The sequence below is a fragment of the Camarhynchus parvulus genome, chromosome 1 (genome assembly GCF_901933205.1).
Source record: "Camarhynchus parvulus chromosome 1, STF_HiC, whole genome shotgun sequence".
Lineage (NCBI taxonomy): Eukaryota > Metazoa > Chordata > Aves > Passeriformes > Thraupidae > Camarhynchus > Camarhynchus parvulus.
In genome coordinates this window covers 110,667,994-110,691,656 of record NC_044571.1, presented here as the reverse complement: position 1 = coordinate 110,691,656, position 23,663 = coordinate 110,667,994, and the positions used below count along the sequence as shown (strand labels likewise).

At 42.9% G+C, this 23,663-nt stretch overlaps 1 protein-coding gene across 2 annotated transcripts in view; it reads left to right on the top strand.

Annotated features, from left to right (window-relative positions):
* Nucleotides 1–23,663, top strand: part of PTGFRN (prostaglandin F2 receptor inhibitor) — a 66,561-nt gene that overhangs the window by 18,251 nt on the left and 24,647 nt on the right. The window contains exons 2-5 of one of the 2 annotated variants that reach the window (XM_030951650.1): nt 10,210–10,575; nt 11,423–11,842; nt 15,318–15,701; nt 18,914–19,339. In XM_030951650.1, coding sequence (XP_030807510.1) covers nt 10,210–10,575; nt 11,423–11,842; nt 15,318–15,701; nt 18,914–19,339 — 1,596 coding nt within the window. Of the gene's footprint in view, nt 1–10,209; nt 10,576–11,422; nt 11,843–15,317; nt 15,702–18,913; nt 19,340–23,663 lie in introns of those variants that run through there. The other variant, XM_030951656.1, reaches the window with a different exon arrangement.

Genomic DNA, 23,663 nt, shown 5'->3' with positions numbered 1-23,663 from the left:
TGTGGTGGCTTTGTAGGGGCCCAAGTGAAGTTCTCTGAGGGCACCAGTTGCTAGAGCATAAGTTAGGTAACTTGGTTTATGTCACCTTTGCCTGGCTCTTTGCATTCATCTTTATGTAAAGAAACTGATACAGTGAGCACCAAGCTTGAAACCAGGAATGCCTGTTATCCTTTCCTAGCTTTTTAATTTGGTCTAGTTGGTTAATCTGTCCAAGAAGATCTGCTGCAAAAGGGCCTGGCAAAAGCGTACCTCCACAGTCCTGCAAGGCACAGGCACTCATTTCCATGCCATAACACCCATTCTGTGTGCATCTGCTGTTGGCATTTTTAATGTGACTGCTTGCTTGAAGATTATTTACGGTGAAGATGAGACCGTTAGAAAATTAAATTACAGGCAAAAAGGATTGCTCTGAAACATTGAGCTCCATCCCCCCACTGGCTCCTGTGGCTGCAAATCAGTTGTCAAGCGTGGAGCCAAGGTGGGCCAGTGCCATATGCTGCCTTGTTCAGCAGTTCCAGCAGCCTGGCTGCCCAGCCACCTCGTGCCATAATCTCTCACAACAGCAGATGCAGGCAGAGGGAAGCTGCCCTTCAGGATCCCAACTGGAGGGTCTGGGAGCCCAAGTGTGTGTGTGTGTGTTGTGTCATTTGGTGTTGTGGCTGCTGACTTCTGTGATGGGCCTCTGTTGCTGCTTTTGCTGAAGCCTCCAGGATGCCTTTGCTCATCTGGTGAAATGCTTGTTAGGAAATGAGTGCCTGTGTGTGGAGATTCAAAGCGAACCCCAAAATAATTCTTGGGGAGGTGAAGATTAGTAATATCTGGATTATGAAAGTATTTGGCTTTTAAAATTTCATTTCCAAATCCCCTTTGGATTTAACTTGGCTTTAGACAGGACCTTGTCTGGTGTGAGTGGGGTGTTGGGTTAAATTGCAGCGGACAAATGCCACCAAATTAAACAGGTAAAGGACACAAAAAACCAACAACAAAAACCTCCTGTAGCCTACCCCCCTTCATCCCAAACAGCAAATAAAAGGCTCACATGTAAAAGCAAGGCAAAACAATCACTCAAGAAACCCCCCCAGAAAACCCTCCAAACACCTGTGCTTTTTCTTGTTTGCTTTTTGATTTTAGTATAATTGTTAACGAAAGAGGAAAGACTTCACATTGTTTTCAGCACTTCTTGTATTTGTTAGCATTTTTAAAGAGGTTTTTTTGTATATTACCTAGCATTAAAGATGACTTGGAAAACAAATGATTACTTCATGCTAATAAAAATCAATGCTTTCTGCTTTGAGAGGAAAAGAGAGTGGCGATAATGGAAATTATTTTGGGGAGAGAAAGGAGTGTTTCAGGATTTCCTTTCTAAAATATATATATATATATTATATGACTTACAGACTTGTAAAACACATGGATATTGCTATTCATGCAGCTTTTAAAAAAGTCTTTTGACAAATGCTTTTTCTTAGCTTTCCAGCTTTATCAGCTCTGCTATGAGCTATGTCCTGTTGAAAGACATGTTGGTAAAAAACATAATAGCTTATAGAGTTTTAATGTGATATTTCTAGGATTTAGGTTTTTTTTTGTCTTGGATTTTCACTCAATGTATGATTTTTACTTAATGTAGATGCAGATTTAGAAATTATCTATTCTGATTGTTTACTCCAGTTAAATCTCCCAAAAGTTCGGTTTAATCCTAGTGGTGGGCTGCATTCCACACAGAGCAAAGAAGATGGTTTGTCTCTGCCCAGAGGAAATTGCAGTATAGAACAAATGGATTTGGACTGCTCTGCTCGGTTCCAACTGCTTTGGGAAAGATTTAAGATAAGAGATAAGTGCAAGTTAATGATGTTGCAGAACAGCACTGATTTTAATTCTGTATATTCCAGTTTGGGGACTTTTAAAAAATGCTTCTCTTGCTCAAGTTGGCATTAGTAGTAGGTATTTGTTAACCTGTGTCTTTGCTCCCCACTAAAAGAAATGTGAAGATACTGTAGATACAGCATTTCTGGAAATATTTGCAGCCTGGTTTCCAACTATGCTCTTAAGCCTTGACTTGTGGGCTTTACTGCTTTGTCAACATTTTCTTTAGAATGCAACATATTGAACTTCTCCTCTGCAACACAAATTGCTTCTGAGGAAGAACAACAGAAAATCACCTGTCTTGTGTGGCAGTCTAAATACCACTTCCAGAATCCCTGGACTTTTTGGGTCAGATGTCACCAGGTAACCTAAATGGGCTGCTCTGTCAGAGCAGGATAGAAATGGAGACAATTTGGAGGACTGTAAATGAAGGCCATTAGCAGGGGCAGGTTTGTCAGGTGAGACCCAGGAATAAGTGGCATGTTAATTCTGGCATTTCATGGTTTTTTTTCCTATCCCCTTTCTTTTTCACTCCCAGATGCATTTTAGAGACTTGTCAGAAGTAGTTCTTAGATACAGCTTTTTATCTTTAACTGTCAGTCAGTGATAGGGAAAGGGAATAGAGATTATATGTGATGGAATTGTTCGACATCCAGGGAATCTAAAACATCATCTTTAGTGTTATCTTTGCCTGCTAGGCAGTTTGGTGGTTGATTTTGGGGGTTTTTTGGGGGGGTTTTGTTTTTTGTTTTTTTTTTTTGCTTTTTGGACCAATGGTACCACAGTTCTCTGCCTGCCAAGAGCTGCTCTGTTTTACAAGGTAGCCTCATGTTTTGCATGCTTGGGAAAGGTTTGTATGGCTTCTCCTTTCCCTTCTGCCTGCCATATGCCTTGATCTACCTTCCAGCAGCAAACCTCTCCCCATGGCCAGGAATCAGTGGTGTACAGAGGGATCTGTGCTGCCTGCAGCCAGTGGTAGTGTTTTAAACTCTACCTGCACATGCACCTGGTTTCTGCTTTACGGCTTCCACTGCAGTTTACTGGTCCTTTCCCCTTGTACTGTAGCATAAGTAATCCACAGAAGCACTTGCAGCAAATCCCTGTAGCTTGTTTTGGGACAGGATTGAGATGCGTGATGTGCTGGAGTGAGAGATGCCAGTCAGCTTGTCTTCAAAAGAGAGGAACTGTACGGGTGACCAGTGCTTCGTTCCCAAAAGCCTGAGATGGCAGGAGAGGCAGTGCTGCCTGTTGCAGCTGCCTTGGGAGAGAGACAGAAGGTGGCTTTCATTTTTGTGAGATGGTTCACTGATGCTTTTCCAAAGTGAATCTTCTTGGGCAGTGAGCAGACGAACTGCTGACTATGTGCAGTGATAGAGTGTAATTCATATGGTGAAGTATTGTTCTCTTACTGTCCCTGTTTTTTTGGGCAGTAAGATCTTTGACTGCTGTCAGGGCTGGAACTCCTTTCCTATGGAGAAAGGCTGATGAAGGCTGATGTTAAGTCTGGAGAAGACTCCAGGGAGATCATATTGTGGCCTTTCAGTACTTAAAGGGGCTTGTAAAAAGGATGGAGAGAGACATTTGACCACGGCACATAGTGATAGGACAAGGGATAATGGCTTTAAACTGAAAGAGGGCAGGTTTTGATTGCATTTTAAGAAAAAATTCTTTATGTTGAGGGTAGAAAGAAACGGGAGCAGGTTGCCCAGAAAAGCTATGGATACCCCATTATTTGAAATGTTCAAGGTCAGGTTGGCTGAAACTTCCGGCAGCTTGGTCTAGTGCAAGATGTCTCTGCCCATGACAGGGTGTTGGAACTAGATGATCTTTAAAAGTCCATTGCAACCCAAACCATTCTGTGGTTCTGTGATAACTGAGAACTGTGCTCTAGTGAAAGGCCTCATGGTTTGTTCAGGTGCTTTTGTAATCCCATGGCTTGGTGGCAGTGGATGAGGGGATGAGTGGTGAAGAAAACAGGTTCTTCCTGTGCTGCAAAATTAACACTCATGTGCTTTCCCATGAATGTTAGTCCACACGGTGTACATGGAGTTCAGCTGGGAAGGTACTTGCTTTTTCACCCTGTGCTGGGGATGTGGCTTTTCTGAGATCTCAGATGGTATGGAGATAAGAGCAATCCAGCAGCCTTGCAGTTTGATGGCTTTTCTGAGGCTTCACTTAAGATGCAGTATGCGTTTCTTCATCCTGATAGAGATAATGGGTTTTAAGCAATTACACCCAGGCTAATTCCTTTTGATAAGAGCTCTACATTATCTAAAAAAAGAATCCTAGCCGCCTGGGAAAGAACAATGTAAATGTCTCTCTCACGGACTCTTTCATTTGCTCTTCTCTGATATCTTCAGATGATAGGCTGCAGATCTTTCAAGCCATAAAAATCTGTCAGACTTTTTTTGAGGTAAGGCAGTTCTGCAGTCAGAGAGGTGTAACACAACTGTTTTCTTGCAAGGTATGGAGGGAGCCCTGTGTGCTTCTGATGATCCCAGGCTACTGTGGTGATTACAGCTTTGACATAAAGAATCAAATTTGGTTTTTTTTTTAAAGGAGCCCCTTGTTTCTTCCCTGTGAAGGCTGGCCAGTTGTAAACTCTGGGTTGCTTCTGCTGGTTAAGGCAATCTGAGTTTGGTAATTTGGAAAGAATAGGAATAGCCTACCACATAATTTAGCATACATCCCAATCCCTGCTCTGTGTGTCTGCACTGGAAAGAAGGGTATGATAATGTCATGTGTTAAGCAGGAATGATAAAGGATCTCACTTAGTTTTGGTTTTTTCCTTCTCTTTTTGAGACTAATACAGAAATTTTGATAGTTAGTTGCCTTTCTGGTTCTTCAAGAACTTTCCTTTTCTGCTTAATCTCTGATTTTTCCTCTCAGACTACACAGCGTAGCATAGAAAATGTAATTGACTGCATTTAAAAAGTGGAGGAAATGCCAAAGTAAAATGTTTGTTTAAATGTGCCTCTTCTAGGAAAATCATGTTAATTATATATTAAAAAAACAAGTGCTGTAACAATTATTGAAAGTTCTGAAAGATTTTCAAATATTGTAGGCGTGTTTGGTATAACTTGTTCTTTCTCTCCCAGATAGTCACTGATGACATTCTTGATGTATGGCTGCCTGATTATAATTGAAGCTGGGAGGATAGGCAAGGGGAAGAGGGGCAGATTGGAGATAAGGATTATCATCTCCTGTGTTGATATGCTTTGGCTCTCCTTCCTGAGAGGAGAGGCTGTGAATATGTGGCATGCTGCCTGTCCCTTCACCTGCCTGCTCGCTAGGGAAAGTTGCTGAATGCTTTCCATCAGGAGCCTGATAATTTCTTTTTTGAAAATGGAGGAAGAGTGTTTGAGTGGGCGTGACTCTGGTGGGCTAAAAAAAAAAATAGCCAAAAATAACTTTTTTCTTTAGTTTGGAAAATGGCTTTACACATCATGAACGCTGTAGTTAAGCAGTTCAGTATAGAAGTGAGAGGTTTGGGATTTTGCTAGAAATAGCCTTAATGGTAGGGGATTCATTGCTCACACTCAGTGTGGCACAAGAAGGGTTGCCCCTGCTCAGCCCACTCACTCCCACAGTGCTGCAGCAAGTGTTGCTTTGACTGGAAATAGATGGAGGAGTTCAGGGAGGGAGCATCGTTACCACCATTTGCAAAGTCGGCTGCAGTATTTTTTTTCCTGTCATAAACTGTTGTGAATTTGAAAGGGCTGCTGGGTATTTCCTTCCAGACATGGTAATGTTCGGTTGGCAAATGAAACAACCTTTTGTTCGGAAAGCTCTTTTGAGATGAAAGGCGTCAGCAAAGTTGTCGCTGTGTCTCCTGTGACTGCCTTGGTTGAGGAGCTGGACTGTGTGTTCCAAGTCTTTCTGATGCAGAGGCTCGAGTGCTTAGTCTGAGCCAATTTACTCATTCGTTAGCTCTTACTTTTTTGACTTTAATTGGCTTCCTACTGCATGTCAGATTGCATTTTCCTTCAGCTGGCGGATGTGGCGGCGACCTCCTTCTCCGGGCTGCTATGAGAACATGTTTTCTTATTAGGGAGAGCTGTCTTAGTGCAGGCTGGAGGAAGCACCTTGTGAAAGAGAGTGCTGAAGCACAAGCGTGTTCTTTGCAACAACAATACCTTTCTCAGCCTTGTGGACGACTCCACGGGTTACTTTTCATCTTGTCCTTTCGTAAGTGATATGTAGATGCAAAATATATATGAAAAAGAAGCTCCTAGAAGACTTTCCCAATGTCCCCAGTGCAAGGGGAAATCCTTAACCAAGCCCTTTCCTTGAGGAGTTTTGTAGCTTGTTGAGATTTTAAACAGACTGCCTGTTCTGTAGGTCCTGCACAATTTTGCTGCCTTGTTTTCTTGGTTATCCTAAAAATGACAGGTTACTATTTATACTTGGATTAACTTCACAACCTATCTATTCAATCATCTGCTTTCCTTGTTCTCCTTTTGGAAGGATTTCATTTAATGCCAGCAGTGTGGTGGTGCATCTGGGTGGTGGGACAAATTTATAAACCATTGCTAGGGAAAAAATACTATCTCAAAGCTGCTTGGGCTATGTCTGAGCTGTCTTGCCCCTGTCTTACTAACATGGCAGACCCCAGTGTATTATTATTCTACCTTGAGCCACACTTTCTCCATGTTGCTGGTGTAGTATTTTATGCATTCCGGTGGGAGAATCCTCTAATCAAGTGCTTGACAAATACCCACGAGGGCTCTGTGATTGTCTCACATTTGTCTGTTTCTGGCCCAGCCCTGCAAAAGGTGGTGCAGTCACCTGTTTCATGAACCCAAGGAATACATCCCATGCCTTGTGTTTGTGTGCTGCCCTCCTTGCAGGGGCTCTATTACCTTTTGTTTTGGAAAACAGTTCCTTGCAATTTCATCTGGTGGTCTGGTAACTCAATAAAAATAAAATTTTGTATTTAACGGTTAATCTTGGGCTTTAGAAAATTTGATGTTCAACACTAACTCAGATCCAATTACTGAGTTCTCACTAAATTAATATCTTTGGTGGGATCAGTGATACTGAGAAATACAGATTTGTCAAAGATCTGTTGTTTTCTGTCACTAGTGTATACATTGTTTTGTCTTCCTCCATCTGTTTCTATAGTTAAATGGGATTCAGATGAATTCATCAAGAACCTGTCACCTTATATTAACAGTGCAATATATTGGGTGTCATGAAAATAAATGTTTCCAATAAATTTACGTAGTTTTGAGCTCTTGTATCATGATTGCTCTGGGAAGGTGAGGGGGTGTATGTAATTAACACAGGGCTCTGTAAGAATAAAATATTTGCAAAAGCTCCTCACTTATCTACCAGAGTAATATGGAGCTCACCTTTTGCCAAGATCGGTGTCTGTAGCACTGTGTCTGTAGCTGCTTCTGCCACAGTTACGTGAAATGTTAATCCCTAATGCACGGCAAAGATCACCTTGTTTAGCCTCTAGGGATAGCCTTGCTGCAGGACCAAAGACAGAACCTTGAATTCACAGCCTGCTGGGTCACTTAGAAATGCAGCTTACCCTTGGAGTGCCTGCCCTGTGCACACTCCTCCTCACTGTGGGAAGGGCGGGACAGCTGCTCTGCAGGAAGTTCTCAATCTCTTATTTGGTGATGTTGCCTCTTCTCCTGACTTACCAGAATCCTGATTTATCGTAGCAATAACAAATGTAGTTGTTTGGAAAGTATAAAATTCTGTTACACCTCATCCCTCTTCTCTCCTGCAGTCTGTTCCGCTGCCTTCCTTCCAGCCCTGGGTTAAGCAGGAATTGTTTGTGGGAGGGGGATAGTCGTGGCTTTACAGATCTGGTGAGGACTCCCTGTGCTCCTAGCTTTCACTTTGGTTTGCCTTTTTGTAGGAAGGTGCTAATCACCCCCTACCTTCATTTAGTGTCGAAAGGTCTTTAGTGACCTTGGAAGAAGAGAAACCGAGATGTCGGTGCTAATCTCAAACACAAATGTGCAGCCCTTGCCACATTAGTCATGCCTTTGTCACCTCTAGATTGGATTAGTGCAGTGCACGGGTATGCGGGTCTACAGTTGAAGACACATGCAGAACAGTGTTGTCTGCTTGTTTTAGTGTCACCAGAGAGTATTTTCTAGAGAGATGTCAGTGCTTGAAGAGTGCCCTCAGTCAGGATCCTGAGCTGACTTCTCACAGTGGTTTGCTGGAAGCTGGTTTGACTGTCAGGCTTTAAAGCTTACCTGCTGCTGTTAGTGCTTTCTGTAAGAGGATAAGTTGAAGGATTGAATGCAGCTTAAGACTTTGTGAGGAAGTATATCAGAGCCCTGTAGCTTGCTTTATTTTTTGTTGATTGTTTTTCTCCGTGGATGATTTTAGGATTTTAGCATGGTGCTTGGGTTAGGAGATGTGTCCTTGAAGACATCTGTCTGTGGAACAGTACATTGTCAGTGGAGGTTTTCCTCTCCAATGCACATGTGAATGGTGCAGCAAAGTCCAACTTCCTTATTAGGACTAGTCAATCACTTGATCAGGTATATAACAGTCTTCTGGGAGGGATAGAAAGGGGTAGGAGATTAACCCCAGTCTGCATTACAAATAAGTTTAATGAAGTACTAATGTTGAATACAGAAGGTCATGGCAGTGAGGAAATTGGACTATTATGACTGAGTCTGTACACATGAAGAGCCTGCAAAGCAAAAGGCATGGTAGCAGTTCTGAACTGGGCAGTTTTAGTCCTTGGTTCACCTGTTTGCTGAACTATAACTGCAAATAAAATTAGACTTTTTCTCTTGCAGTTATGCTCAGTGTGTACAGCTCCTTGTGTAGTTTTTAAATGCCCACAAAAATCTTATTCTTTAACACATCCTTCTTCACACTGCTCTGGAGTGGACAAGCTGTGCATTATAGCAGATTCCCCAGTGGGGATTTCTCTTCACAAGACTCTTCTGCCCACGGTTGGACACCCATTGGCATGATGAGCCTAAGCCAGCAAGTGGAGTCCCAATCTACAGCAAGAAGATGAGCAGAGTGATAGGAGGGAAAGGCTCAGCAAATACATTGGTGCTCATGTCACTAGCTGGTGGCTTTTGCAATGGACTGGTGAATTGTAGCAGATGTGAGATGCTGTACTTTGTGTGTTGGGGGGTTGTTTGTTTAAATTAGTCTTTTCCTCTGAGGTATCTCAGATCAATTTTTTGGTCCAATTGCTTTTGTTGTTGTTAGATGTGTTCTTGGTTGTATCAAGAGCTGTCTTTCAGTGTTCTGGCTTCTGTTCTACCTGGCCGTTAAAATATTTTGCTATGGATATGGAGGTGGTGGGATGCAGTAAGCTGTTTGTGTTTGGAGGCTGAGTTTAGTAGTACTCATCTTTTAAGAGATTTCTGTGGTTGGAACTATGAATCAAAGCAGTTTGCTCTTTGGAGTAGCAAGGACCTGCCAAAATCCATGTGCAGCTGCTGGGGTTATTCTCTGGACTACAGAGCCAAATCAACCAGAAGAGTCTCTTGCTGTGTCTCTGCCAGGTCCTCTGGCTTGTTTAAGTGGTTCACACTTCTGCCTGGAGCATAACATTCTGCTTTGCCAGCTTCTGCAGAAAACTGCTGTTGTCCTTTCCTTCTGGTGAGACGGTCCCAGAAAACACAGTCTGAGCACTGTGTGTTCCTCTGCTTTGGAGGGAGCCTGCTCTGCTCACACTCCCAGCTTCTGGGCCTTCACCAGAGAGCAAACTTGTGGTTGCAGAAATCCAGTCAAGCAAACTGTGTCCATTATAATCAGTTCTTCCTTTTGAATCAATTTGGAGGGCAAGGAATCTCACCTGTGTTTGAGAAGCCATGACCCTTTAGGGCAGCTGTGACTATACTCATTTTGGGAGAATGTCAGCTTAAAATTCTCATGGCCCTCAATCTACGGGAGAATTAATTTCCTACTTCAGACTCTCTAGTGGTATCAGCAGAAGTCTTAAAAAATTCCTGATTAGATTATGCTCTCATTGTAGTAATGAAAACCACTTATTAATGTTGTTTAAACATCTTACGTAGCACTTGCCTTGTACTAGAGAAACTGTTATCCATTGGATCTATGGCTAATTCTGTTCTTTTTTTTCCTTTCTTTACAGTTTTCTCTCAATTAGTACTTTGTTACCTCATGTGGTATTAGATAAGCAGCGAAAAAAAGATTGCCCACACTAAAAATGGTGTGTTTAGAGGCTCTTTCTTTAGTGAGATGAAATGTTAATGGGAAATATTGCTCTTACTAGCTCTTGCTTTCTGCAGAGTGGGATGCCCAGCCTTGGCATGTTTAATTTTTGGTGTTTTTCTGGTTGAAGCCTCTCCTTAACTGTGCCCTATTCTCCTTTCTCCTGCCCAGCTTTCTGCAGAGGGCGCATTGTGAGAGTGCCCAAAGGTCCCCTCATTCGAGTGGTGGGCACGGAGGTGGCGATCCCGTGCAGCGTTAGTGACTATGACGGACCCAGTGAGCAGAACTTTGACTGGGAGTTCTCCCGGGACACTGACTTCGTGCGGATAGTGAGTACCTGGGATTCTACCTTCACCTCTGAGGAGTACCAAAAACGCGTGGGCCGCGGGGATATCAAACTGAGACGGAGCAGCAACGATGCTGTGGAACTTGTGATTAGGAACATCCAGCCAGCTGACCAAGGGAGATACAAATGTTCCACGCCCAGCACTGATGCCACCGTTCAGGGAAATTATGATGCAGAGGTCCAAGTGAAAGGTATTTCTGAAGAGTGAGGTGTGCTTTAAATTTGTTTTTGATATTGATTATAGATGTACCCTTAAGAATGTTGATTTTCTGTTGTTTATGATCATTGTGATTTTTCGTTTCTTTTCTTCTTCTTATTCCTCTTCAATTCTCCTAAAGCCAGAATTTAAAATTGGGAAATACGATAGCAAAGGCAAGTGAGGTGAAGAAGTGAAGAGAGGCTGTTTACTATAAACACCACTTTTTTTTTTTTCTGTCTAGTAAATATGTAAATAAAACACCAAGTGGTGGGTTTTCTGAAGATGTCTGCAAATATTTCATGTCCCTAATCCTCTTGGTAGAGAAACTATGTTCAGGTAAAAACCACAGGCTGCCTTCTCTCTCAGTTTTAGTGTCATTTAGGGATCTCTCTGTATGAAGGAAGTAATCTTCCTTTTCTCCTTTATAGCATGTTGATACTACAGTCTTGTCCTAGTGCTCTATCACTTAGCATTTTTCAGTATTAAATTTAGACACTATTTCTTTTCCCATATTTTATTTTTTATTCACATGAATATCAAGATTAGTTTTGTATGGGAATAGTCAAAATGATGATGTTTGGATGAGAAACTAAAGTGAGTGGAAGGATAAATGAATTCTTGTCTTGTCTTGTTTAAACCAGAGCACTTCCTTTAGTGCTTTTTCAGCTGAATTTCCTTCTTCCTGGAATATATTTATGTGTGGGAGAAGGAATGATTGGCAAGGTGTTGCTCTGTGGTGGTTTTATTGCCTCACATCTGAACAGCTCACTGTGGGTGTTCTCTACTTGATTCTGTTTTATGATGCTTGTATCGTTTGGGGTTTTTTTCTTCCCGAATAGTGATTTCCGACGGCTTGTCCGTGAGCGGCTCCAAAGCTCGTTCCTCCACGTCTCTCCGGCTGTCTGAGGGCGACTCCTTCAAGCTGCGCTGCTCAGCGACCACCACCTCCCCAGAGCACACCCACCTGCACGTCACCTGGCAGGTCAAGAGCAGCTCCTCTTGGCGGGACATCCTGTCTTTGACTCACGAGGGCAAGTTCCAGCCGGGCCCAGGCTACGAGGAGCGCTACCGCAGCGGGGACATCCGCCTGGACACGGGAGCCAACGACACGTACCGGCTCTCCGTGTCCCAGGCCTCCTCCGCGGACAGCGGGGCCTACCGCTGCCTCGTGAGCGAGTGGGTGAGAGGGGCAGACGGCTCGTGGCAGAAGATCCAGGAGAAGAGCGTGGAGATCGCCACTGTGTCCATCCAGAGGACCGGTGAGTGCTCCTGGTGGGCTTTGTCCAGGCTCCGGTGCTTTGGGGTCAGCTGAACGAAGCGAGGGTGCATTCCAGCGGAGCCTGGAGTGCTGTTTGGATAGCTGGCCTGTTGTGAAAAGTGCCAATCACTTGTTTTTAAAATTTTAAAAGTTTAATAGTAATAAAATGGTTATAAAAAATAGTAATGCAATTAGAGTAATAACAATTTGGACAATTTGAATCAGGACAATATGAGACAATAAATACAAAGAGTTACGGACGTCTGGGTACCTTTTTCTGGGCAGCACAAGCCCGAAAAAGGACACACGTTAACAAAGGATTAACCCTTAAAAGCAATAGCCTGTTGCATATTGATACACTTCATACATGATGCATAAATTCCATATAAATACAGGATTCTGTCTGGTCATCATCAGCTTCTTCCTCCGAATCCTGACAGCACCTTTGAGGCGGGAAGAAATTAGTTTCTTCTGATAAGAGGGCAATAGATTCTCTTTCTCTGAAAGATTTAGGTGTCCTGTTGCTGCTATCTCGCTGTGAGTCCTTTCTTTAAAAAAAGTATCCTACATAGCATAGTTTCTATTTTAACATTTTCTATAACCTAAAACTATATTTAACACAGTCCTTAAAGAATTAATACAGCATTACTTTCTAACACAACACATATAATATTAATTTTAATATTTGTGAAAAGCCAGTCATAAAATACATGCATTTTTCACATCTGTTAAATCTGTGACATAATTTTTCTAGCTTTATTTTGTAGAAAAAGGCATGGAAGGATTGCCTGGAACCTCTTAGATGCCTAGACGCAGATTTTATCTCATCCTTCATTCACTTCAGAGTGCTCATGGTTTTTTATATATTTTTAAAAATATTTTTAAAATAAACATTATATTTAACACCTGGTCCCCCAAAGCCTTCTGTCTGCTCTTATTAACGCAGGGTTCCATAGCATTAAACAACTGCACTTCCCCTGTGAAATGGCTTGTGATTTAGTGATAGATGTGGAGCTCTTCTGTATGCTGTTTATTAAAATAGTGTGGAAAGATCAAGAGAAAGGAGGAAGGCAGTGATAATTTAACAGGGCAAATTACCCAATGATTTTTTATCACTGGTCTGATTGCTCTGCTCTGTTGGCAGGGGTCTAGGACAGTAATGGTTCTGTTAAACACATCATTGCATGCTTGGCTAAGGAGACAAAAATACATGCAGCGCTGTGCTGAGCATATCCAGATATCCCTGCCCAGACAGATTTCAGGACTAGATGCACTAAGCACTTGATTGCATTAGCATTATCACTGCTGGTTGCAGGAGGGAGAGTGGGGGTGATGCACATTATCACTCAATAGGTGGAAAAACAGGCAGTGATGGTCCTTCAGAAATATGAAATTATCACAGTATTTTAGAAGTGTTCAGACAGGAAGGGTATCTTTTCATTTTTGCAATCCTTTAATCAGTATAGGGAGAACTCAAAAGTCTGGGTTTTTTTGATTGGCTCATTTGGATGTAGTTTTAGTGTCTTGGTGGTACTTAGGCTGTAAAATTTGACAGGATCAATCTGCCCCCTCTTTTTCAGGGTGTCTGTTGCACAGCTAAGCTTGCAGGCGCTCTCTGCTGACACAGAGCTTGCCTAATTAAGAGCTGTAATTCTTGATTTTGTCACACTTTTTCAGTGTTTGGTTTAAGTAGGTGGAGTTTAATCAGTGGCTGAAAACAGCGTGAGGCTGGCCAAGACCAGCAGTGGTACAGTTTTTTGATGTGGTTTGGATGTGTGGTTTGTTTCTTGTGGGGTTTTTTGTTTGTTTTTCTTTGGGTTTTTCGCCTTCATTTTAAACTCAATGATTACAGCACTGGCACTATATCAGGGGCATGAAGGCTTTTTTAAAGTTATGCTAAAGGGGATGGGTTATTCTGTATACACATTCTGTAGAAGGACTTGAAGAGCATCTTGTGCTGACATCTGAAATCTCTGCACTCGCATGCTAAAAGAACTTGAGATGTAAATGGTTATATGCCTATGGGTAAACTCTCTCCAAGTCCCTCTATGTGCATATATTGCCAGATTGTGAATGCCCATCACTTTCATGAAGACAGAAATGTTGCTTGGAGAATTGCTGCTCTTAACCTTGCAGATGAGTCTTAGTTTGCATTCTGGTATTAGTCTGTTAAATTAGCTAGGCTTTCCTACTGATTTTAATCCCATGATAAGACAGTCCCAAGGCAAGTCCCAGTAAGAGATTCATCTGGATTTGGTTTCAGCACTCAGGTGGGGCCTGCTACCCTCTGTCCAGTTTGACTGCTCTGTGTTATCAGGTGGTGAGGGGTGAGATTGAGCATTGCTTGGTTTTATTGGCAATAGTTCTGACTACTCAGTTTGGCTCTAGCCTTCATGTGTTGTCCATTCCAGATGATAGTCCAAGGAAGTTTATGCAGATGGGGAACTATTATGTGGTAGAACATGGTTTTACATAGAAGTCACTAATCTCAGCAGAGACACAGCTGCTGGTTTAAAGCAGGTATCTCTGTTCTTGCTCGTGCTGAGAAGAGCCACTGCTATATAGCAGCCCTGTCCACTGGCCTCAGTGGAGGCTTTAGTAGCTGCATTACACACTGTGGGAATGGTGCTGCACTGAGACCCAGATCTAATCTTCAGGCAGTGTAGAACGAGTGAATGAGCCAGTGAAGACACGTGGTAGCCTGGTCTTGACTCTGTGATTCCATGGTTTTCTTTTTAATATTCTGTATCTAGTCTTGTTTGAATGCTGGCCATGACCATATATGATATGTATATTAGAAATATTCACAGCCCAGTGGTTGCTGAGTATGTTTGGAGTGGCTGTTGGTGTTGTTTTGAAGTCCCCAGTGTGTGTTGTTCTGAGCAGTAAGTGCAGAAATCAGCAGTATAGGGAGTTACTGCTGCCTTCTGTTTGCTTCCATTTCATGTTTTTGCAGCACACCTGAGGTCAGCCAGGACTCCAACATGTGGCCATGGGTGCTTCTCATCTAGATTTGCTCTGTTCAAGGAGCTCAAAAATGTCAGCAGAAACCATGTTGAGTTCCAATGTAGTTCCTAGTGATTTTTCTAGATGCTTGGTCTTCTGAGGCATAGTCCCAAAATATTTTGACCCTCCTGTGAGACTGAAAAATTCTGGACACATTTTCCTGCTGTGCAGAGGTGATATGCATTCTGTGGATGAGACAAAGCCTTCATGGACCAGTTGCTGTTGGGTTATAAAAATGCTGTTCTCCCTTCCTTTCTCCCCTCTGCCCTCATCACATATCCCTTGCTTGACTGGTAATGTGTATTGCCCTTGGAATAGATCACTCGGCTCAATATCCAATAGGCATTTGAAGGTTGGGCTACTGAGCCTGTTGAGAAGCTCCTGTTATAGAATGTGAGAGTGAACTATGTTTATTAAAAGTAACAAATAAAAAAAAATTTTGTTTGAATTTTTGTGTCTCTCTTTCCAAGCTCTAGATGTGGTCATCTCAACCAGCAATGTGTCTGTGACCGAAAGAGACTCCCTGGATCTTACATGCAACATCACAACAGACAGAAGTGGTATATTCCAAGCAGAGGTGATGTGGTATTTTTCTGCATCACCTGATGACACCTTGTCAGGTGCTCAGCTCTTGCTGAGCATGGACCACGATTCTGTTGTCAGTGATTCAACTCTCATCAGCCTCAGCCATGTGGACAGGAACTCCTACCGCCTCTTGGTGCGTGATGTGGATGTGGAGGACTCTGGCTACTACTTTTGTGAAGCTGCTATCTGGGTGCCACTGCACAATGGGAGCTGGCATAAGGTGGTGGAGAGGACCTCTGCACCAGTCAGTGTGGTGGTGACAGCACTGGGTGAGTGATTGTGCTGTCAGACTTCATGGGTAATGTATCCCTCAATCCTTGGCCCCGTCAGAAAAGGGAGAGGACCTTGCAGAATCTCTTCTGCACAAATGTTTCTCTTGTTTGCATCTATTATCTCTATGTAGGGATCTCTCTCTCACATGTATTTCTCTTTATGCAAATATCCTTAGAAGTAAAGTTACCTGGGAGAATTACTAAAAATGCAACTCCAGTAAAACTTCTTAAAAAGCCTATTGTTTTACAGATAGGTCTAGATTTGTCAGCCTACCCAATCTGTTCTGTAGTTTATTCTTGAGGAGATAATAGCTTCAGTTTAGAGGCAGTGATACTCAGGATGTTGTTGCAGAATGGTGTAGGTAAGGTATGTGCACCTGCTAAATTGTACAAGGTATCGGTGATATTGGAAGCATGAATGAAGCTGGATGTGAACTGGCAGAGCTGTAGTGCTTGGTGCCTGTTCCCAGCTCTGACTGGAGGCAAGCATCCAGGCCCAAACCCTTTCAATGTACCCTTTCAGATCCTCTTGTCATGAGAAACTGGTGGTACTATCCAGTTACAAAGGCAGAGCTCCTCCAACATGAAAGTGCTGAATGAGGCTAGCATATAGAGAGCCTGTTTTTCAGCAATAAATAGCTGTGCCATAAGGTTAAATCCGATCAACAATTACTTTAAATGTTGCATTTTAGCATTGTGCAGAGCAGCTGAGCCGTGGCCGTCTCCAAGTACACTTGTAATGTGTACTAAAGTGCACAAGTGATTAATGTCTTCATTTCCTGTCCTCATTCAGCCATTCACATTGCACATTGAACTTGTGAGTGCTCCCTCCTTTTCCCACTTGTGTGCACATGCAGTCATGTACATGTGTCCATGTGTGTACACATGCGCTTGCACGCTGTGCTCTCTTGTCATCCCTGTACTTGCAGGACTTCTCTTTACTCTTTCCATTCTAATTTAGCATTATTTGGGAACCAGAGAAAATAAAATCTGCTTTTCACCAGATGCAGATGCTTGGTTGCTAGGGAGAGGGAAAGCAGAATAAATTTTCGGTGTTTGAGGTTTTCAACTGCATCCAGAATTTACCAACTCCTCCTCCTTAATGGAAGTTAAGAGCTCCTGGAGTATTAAGTCATTGAATTGTCAGTAAGGCTGTTCTTTGACAGCTGACAGAGTGGAGGAATGAGGTTTATCCAGCCAGCCTTTTATTCTTTCTAAATCCTCTGTTAGAGTGTCTGTCAGGGCGAAGCGCCTATCTGGAGTGGTGCTATCAAAGAGAAACTCTCTTCTTAGGGTCCTTCCCCTGCCCACAAATAAAACAAACCTCAAGCAATTTTCTGAGAACGTGGGATTCTTGTGGCTTTCTCCTTCGTGTGCCCCTGTCTAGAGAAGTGCATCTGCTTTCATAGTCTTTGTTGCTATGAAAATAATAGTTGGTCTTGAATACCTTCTTTTTGAGGGGAAGGCGTGGCAAAGGGGGAATGGTAAAAGAGTTGTAGAGTGTGAGCAATACATCATGAGGCCCTGGAGTAAACTACTCTTTTGTGAGTGAGAAAAGAAGAGAAGTATAGCTGTAGGGTCTAAGGGGCCGTCATTAATAATCTATGCTTTGGTTGTAGCAAAATTCTGTACATTTTCTTTTTATTTTGTCTTGCCCTGAAAATGTGCAGAAATCTTCACATGCTTACTGGTAGTAGGTACCACAGTCTTTGTAAGCAGTGCTTTTATAATTTTATGTTGCCTAATGTCACAGAAACTCACCACCAGTATTAACAGATTCTCTGGGGTCTGGTGTGTATTGCTGCCCTTGTTCTTGCTAGATGCAAGGACACTGGTGAGAGATCTTTTCTGCAGGCTGACATAGAAGCAGCAGAATTGTAGCTTGTTTGCTACAATTGGTTTTATCCTTTGCATCTCAAGTCCAAAAGTGCATATGCACACAGAGTTTCCGCAGCAGTTCTATTAAGATGCTTTATTATCATGGCTTGTTGGTGAGTTAAGCCTAAGTTTTAGCCTTGGATTGCCTTCTTTGTCCCAATTATAGCTTCAGTTAATTGTTTCTAGGAGGGCAAAATGCCAAGTAAAACATAAAGCAGGAAATAAATACAGAGTGCTGAATACAGTTAGGCTGTAAAAGCCGTGTGATGAGTATTGGCTGAACAGTTGGGAAGCTGGTCATTTTTCTGAATTATAGTAGACAGCAAGACAAAAATATTCTAATACTAGTAAATAAATATGTATTTCCTTTGTGGTGTGAGGTTCTTGCTGTAATCTTTTTCCTTTACTATCTCTGTAGTCTGAGAGAAAATAGTCATGTGGCTCCCTTATCGCTTTTAGGCTTTGGGCAGCCAGCTATTTCAGATTTAAATACAACAGCCCCATTCTTAACCCGTGAAACTCTGGCACTAATTTTCCAGCCTGCAATATTCCAGCCTCACAGCTGCACAGCACATACTTCTCTATTCAGACTGTGAAGCTTTTTTCTGATCTACACATCTTCAGCTCTTATCCTACTTAGTATTTATTGATCTAGGTAGTATTTAAACTGCTGACCTCTGAAATTTACTGTGCTCAGCTCTTGGTGCTGCCTCTGGCCAGTGCCAGTGGTGTTTCGAGTCCCCTGTTTTGGGTGTCTGGGTGGGTGAACTGTTTGGCTGTTTTTTACCATTCTTAAACTGTTGTAGAGACACAATGGGATGGTTAAGTGTGGAAAAGAAGGCTTTTCAAGATGGGAGATGGCCTCTTATTCTGGAGAGATTTTGGGAGAATGGGATGTCTCTAATCAGTCCAAAGCTAGAGGATAACCAGTGTCCTGCTGCAGGCTGGGCCAGGCATTTGACAGGTGCAGAAAGTGGTTGGTTGGATTGAAGTGGAATCCACAGGTGGGTTCTTGGGGGCAGACCTAAAGGAGGGAATTATTTTGCTCAACAAGATATATTAGTCCTGATTTTTCTGAAATGGTCTGACTAGACCTATGAAATGGAGTGTCTTGCTTGGAAATGCAGACTTAGGTGTACCTGTGTCAGAGAGGTGCAAGTCTGAGAACCAGAATCAAAGTTCCAAGGTCTTGTAAGAAAAATGCATATTGTGGCACTCAGATTGGATGCTAAAACTGGATGTTAGAAGTTAGTATATCTTTTAATTAAGTTTGACGTTTTCTCCCTTCCTGTAGCTCCTAACCTGCTTCTTCTGCGTTTCCTCTCCTGCAGAGCCAGACTATGACGTGTTCCTGAATGCCTCTAAAACACCCAAGTTTTCAGATGACCCCACAGAGCTGAACTGCAGGATCACGAACGTCCAGGACACGGAAGCAAACATCCGCTTCACCGTGTCCTGGTACTACAGGCAGCGCCTGCCCGGTGACGACGTGGTGCCAGAGGAGCTGCTGGCTTCCATGGATGCAGACTGGGCTCTGCTGCCTGGGGACAGGGGCAGAGAGCGGATTCAGAACGGGGAAATCATCTTGTCTAAAAAGTCTGCTGACACCTTCAGTTTGAGAATCCAGTGGACTTCAGAGAGTGACAGAGGGGATTATTTCTGTGTCATCTCGGCGTGGAGTAGGCACCGCAACAACAGCTGGGTGAAGAGCAAGGATGTGGCTTCTGCACCTGTCAGCATTTTCTGGGCTACACAAGGTAGGAACTTTACACCTGGGTGGCTGAGAGTAGGCTTGTCAGAGAGAAGGCCTGCTAATGGGCTTTGGGAATGGGATTCTGTGTTGATGAGAGTTTAAAAGCACTGTCAACTTGTGTAAAGGCCTCTTATCTGTGGAGGGGAATAACTGCTTTACATCACTCCTTTGTTTTACATCACTGCCTTACCTACTTTACCAGTTTTATGCAACAGTTTGGAGTTGAAGTGCAATGGAAGAGACACCATCAAAGGAGAGTTTCCATCAAGCTGCTGAGACTTCCAGGAGGTGGGCTGGAAGTGGCAGGCGTGGCAGTGCTGCTGTGGTCATTGCCCACTTTTGTGGCTTGGAGTATTTTGGTCTCTTTAGGGTGCATCTTGCTGCTAACAGCAGGGTTGTACTGAGGTGAAAAGAGGAATGTCACTTTGTCTTCTCTGTCTGACAGTTTGGGAGCTGTGGTTTTATTTTCTCTACAAGCCTGTGTCTAAAAGGCACATCTGAGGAAGTTCATGGGCATAGTCCTACCAGAGTATCAAAAAATAAGTGGGTAGCTGAGCAAAGTAATTCAGTGGTTTGCTTGGATCTTGACCTTTTTTTAGGGGAAAGTGAACTAGCCCTGGTCAGTATTTAACTTATTCTGGGAGCATTTTTAGAAGCTTATTAGTTACCTGAAGTTGCCTAACTCTGGTTTAAAATGGGATCTGTGTTTCCTGGATGTGCTGTAGAGTGCTACTGTTTTTGGCTCAGAGTGAAGTCATGCCAGAGGGGTCTGTTGGAGAGCATCAGAAAGGGATGCAATGTCTTTGTCAAAAATCTGTGCTTAGCTGAGCTGCATTTATCTTGATAGACTTGTTTAACAATATAGCTTAGGCATCCACAGGCAGAGAACTATATTTCAGAGGCAAGCAATTTGAAATAATTTTGAAGTTGTTTAGGGATAATCCCTGAACAGCAAATTGGAAATCTTCTGCTGTGATTTTGCTTCAGTGGAGACAGAAGTGATGCTCAATACTACACATGTGTGGTCCAGGTTTTTTTGGTTTGTTCATTTGTATTTTTTTTTACCCCTGAAGCTGTCTTCTCCAGCAGGACTGAGAAGTCTCATTAATGCTGGATGTTGGTTACAATTAGTTCAGTGTTATGCCACAACACGGCGTGTGTGCATGTGCACGCCAGTGTAATGGATCGTTGCCTTCGGAGCAGCTACAGAGACCAGCTGGAGTTGAAAAGTCTCAGCCTGTGTTGACATTTCTGAGGGAAAACAAACCGTGACAGGTGTGAACATTCCCTTGGTTCTGGTTTTGTTCCAGAAACTCTGCTAATTTTGCAGCACAAATGTAAATGTTATAGTCCCTGTGCTGAAAAGTACGTTCTGTTGGCAAAGCTTGAGGTTGGGGGATTTATTATGTGAAAGTGAGCCCTCCTACAAGAACCTTCCCCTCCTGAAAAAGAATGTTGTATGTATATGAGGTGGGGAGGGTGAAATATAGGTTTGATTTCCCCTTCTCCTCCCCCATCAACTCCCCCTTCCGCAGTGCAGCCCCAGATGCCTCTCCCTGTGTGCCCTGTCCCCTTCCATATCCTATTCCTCTGAGCTGCAGACTCGGCTGCTGGGAGCCCAGTGCTGTAGGCAGCAGCTATGAAGGAGTTAATCTGCTGCTGCCTGTGCTCTCTGACTGTTGTTTTGACAAGTATCTCTGGTGATTTGAGTCCCTAACTGCTCCCAGTGCTTATAAAAGCCAGCAGCCAGGCTCCCACGTGTTTGCCTAAGGAGAGAAGAGAAATTTGCCTCTTCCTTGGATAGCTTATGCCTATACAGAGACTTTTCTTCCATCTATTTCATTGCTTGCATCTTCTTTGTTGATTTTAGAGCACTGCTTTGGGGGAGGATGTTGGAGAAATCTCACCTTGAAAACAATTGTTCTGAGTTCTTGAGAAAGGAGAAATGGATTTGTACTGTGTCTGTGGGTCTCTCAGCAAAGATGGGTGTTCAGAGCCTTTATTCAAAATGTAAACATTGTGTAAACATGTAAAAACTCCATTTTTGTGCATTGTATAATGAGTTGTGTGTTTGCCCATTTGAACTTGGGGTTTTATAGTCTCTGTTTTCTGTTTTATTCTACGGGGGCCAATAATGCTCACACATCTTTCTGCTTACTCAGCTTTGCAAGTGCAGCCAATTGCTATCATAGATCACCATTGTTTTTGACATAGTCTGCCTGATATGTTTCTTCCCCCCTTCTACTTCCTCCCCTGCCAAGGTGACAAAGAAGGCATCTCTGTCTCATCTCAGAAATTAAAAACATCAGTTGCATTATGTTTTGTTTTTTAGAGTACAAATTCCAGTCAGTGAAAAGGGGTAAAGAAAGGGAGGAAACCTTTTCTGACTAGCTCTGGAAATTATTTTCAACCCTGAAAAAAGTTTGATATTCTAAAAGATAATTTTATTTATTTATTTGAATATGATTTACATTTAGAACACAGATACTGTTTGCATTGAAAAAAAATGAATGCTTTTTTCCTAAACCAGTGTTGTCAACTTCAGATCTGCATGGAGTACTTAGCAGAAGAAAACATTATCTTTTAATTGAAATTCCAAATCCCAAAGGTACTATTATTTGGGGTTTTGTTAATACTTCTGTCTTTAATTTACAAAATAATTATATTTAACATAATGTTACTTGTCCTAAATGTTTGCCTAGGCCCTCCCATCACACTTAATTGGGAGCAAGGGTGCCTTAATCTTTCAGACAGTCCTGCAAATAGAGAACAGATAATATTTCTGCCACCTATTTTTCTTTACCATTGCTGATGTATACAGACACACAGTTCCCCCCCAGGCACAGAGATCCCCATGGCACTCAGCTGGAGTGTGCCTGTGCCAGTTTGGCTGTAGGGACAGGAGTTCCTGCAGTCAGGTGTGTGTTCTGTGTTCATGTAGGCTGCAGTGCAGGCTTTGGTGTGCCTGCTGTGCATCCAGGGCTGCTGGGGCTGCAGTTGCACCTCGGGGTGTTGCACAGCCACCTCCTACTATGGCAAAGCTGTCACTGCCTTAATGCCTGCTGCATTCCCTGCACTTGCAGCCTCATCAGTGCACTGGGGGATGGAGGGGCCTTTATGAACATCAAGATTCCTGTCAGCAGCTTCAAGCAGCGCTGTGAGGCTCTGACATTGCTGTCAGCCCTGGCCAATGTGCTGCTTTTCCAGCTGGAGTCAAAGCAGTGCAGGGAAGGTGTTTGCTGTTTATTCTAAAGTCTTCTTGTCCTTTTAGCTGTTGGGCTTCTCTAGAAATTTGCCTGGCGTAGATTAGGTGAAAACTGGTTTTGGTCACTACCCAGGAAGTGCTCTTGAAGCTGAGCACACACTTTGTGGTGGAAGAGCAACAGGAGAATTAGAGTGTTGCTTAACCACTTGGACTGGCCAGTGATGGAAGGCAGAAGCTTGCACTGCCAGGCTCCAAAGTACAGTTTACTCAAATTTTATTTGAGTCATTTGGCCAGGATTTCTTCTGTTGCTAGCCCTCTGTCTTGGAGTAGCGCCCAAGCTTTGGGTATGGTTTACTTAGGAATCTTCCCCAACTGCTTTCCAGAATAAACTGCACATTGCAGCCTCCTGTATATGACCAAGCAGGGTGTGCTTTCTTGTGCTTTTCATTCTTGGAGCTTTACAAGAAGGAGATGAGACTCCACATGGGACTGCAGGCGTGTATGCAGACAGGCAAGTGTGTGGAGTAGTGGTCAAGACACACACTGCTTCCTTGGCAATTCCCAAAAGATTAGAAATGAGACCTTAGGCTGCAGTTCTTGGAAGAAAACATTCATTTGACCTCTCTGGCTCATCTTATGCTGCAAGATCTGACGAGTAATTTCTGCTAACATAGGAAACATGAAGAGACTTTCCTTTCCCTTTTAATTTTCTGTGCAGATTACTGTTATTTCTGAGATAAGTGCCAGATCTTTGGGCTGCCCTCTTTTTCATAATGTGGACTCTCACACACACAGACAGCTACACGCTTTTCTAGGTGGGGGTGAAGGAGTGCTAATTACATTTCATCTGCTGCTACTGAAGGAGAACAATATTGGCACAGAACCAGCATATTAAGAATGGTGATCCAGGTTTTTCTAGTTGATAGGATATGGAGCCTTTTCGTTGTTGTTTTATTTTGCTACATGTGCAGGTCTGTAATATTATGGCAAATACAGAAACATCCCTTTGATCTTTTTTTACTTTGTTGCAAAAAGAAATATTCAGCACCTGTACATGATGAGTTGTGTGTCCCCTTCTCTATTCGGTTCTGAATTTCTTACGGTGCAACACAAGAGGGGGTG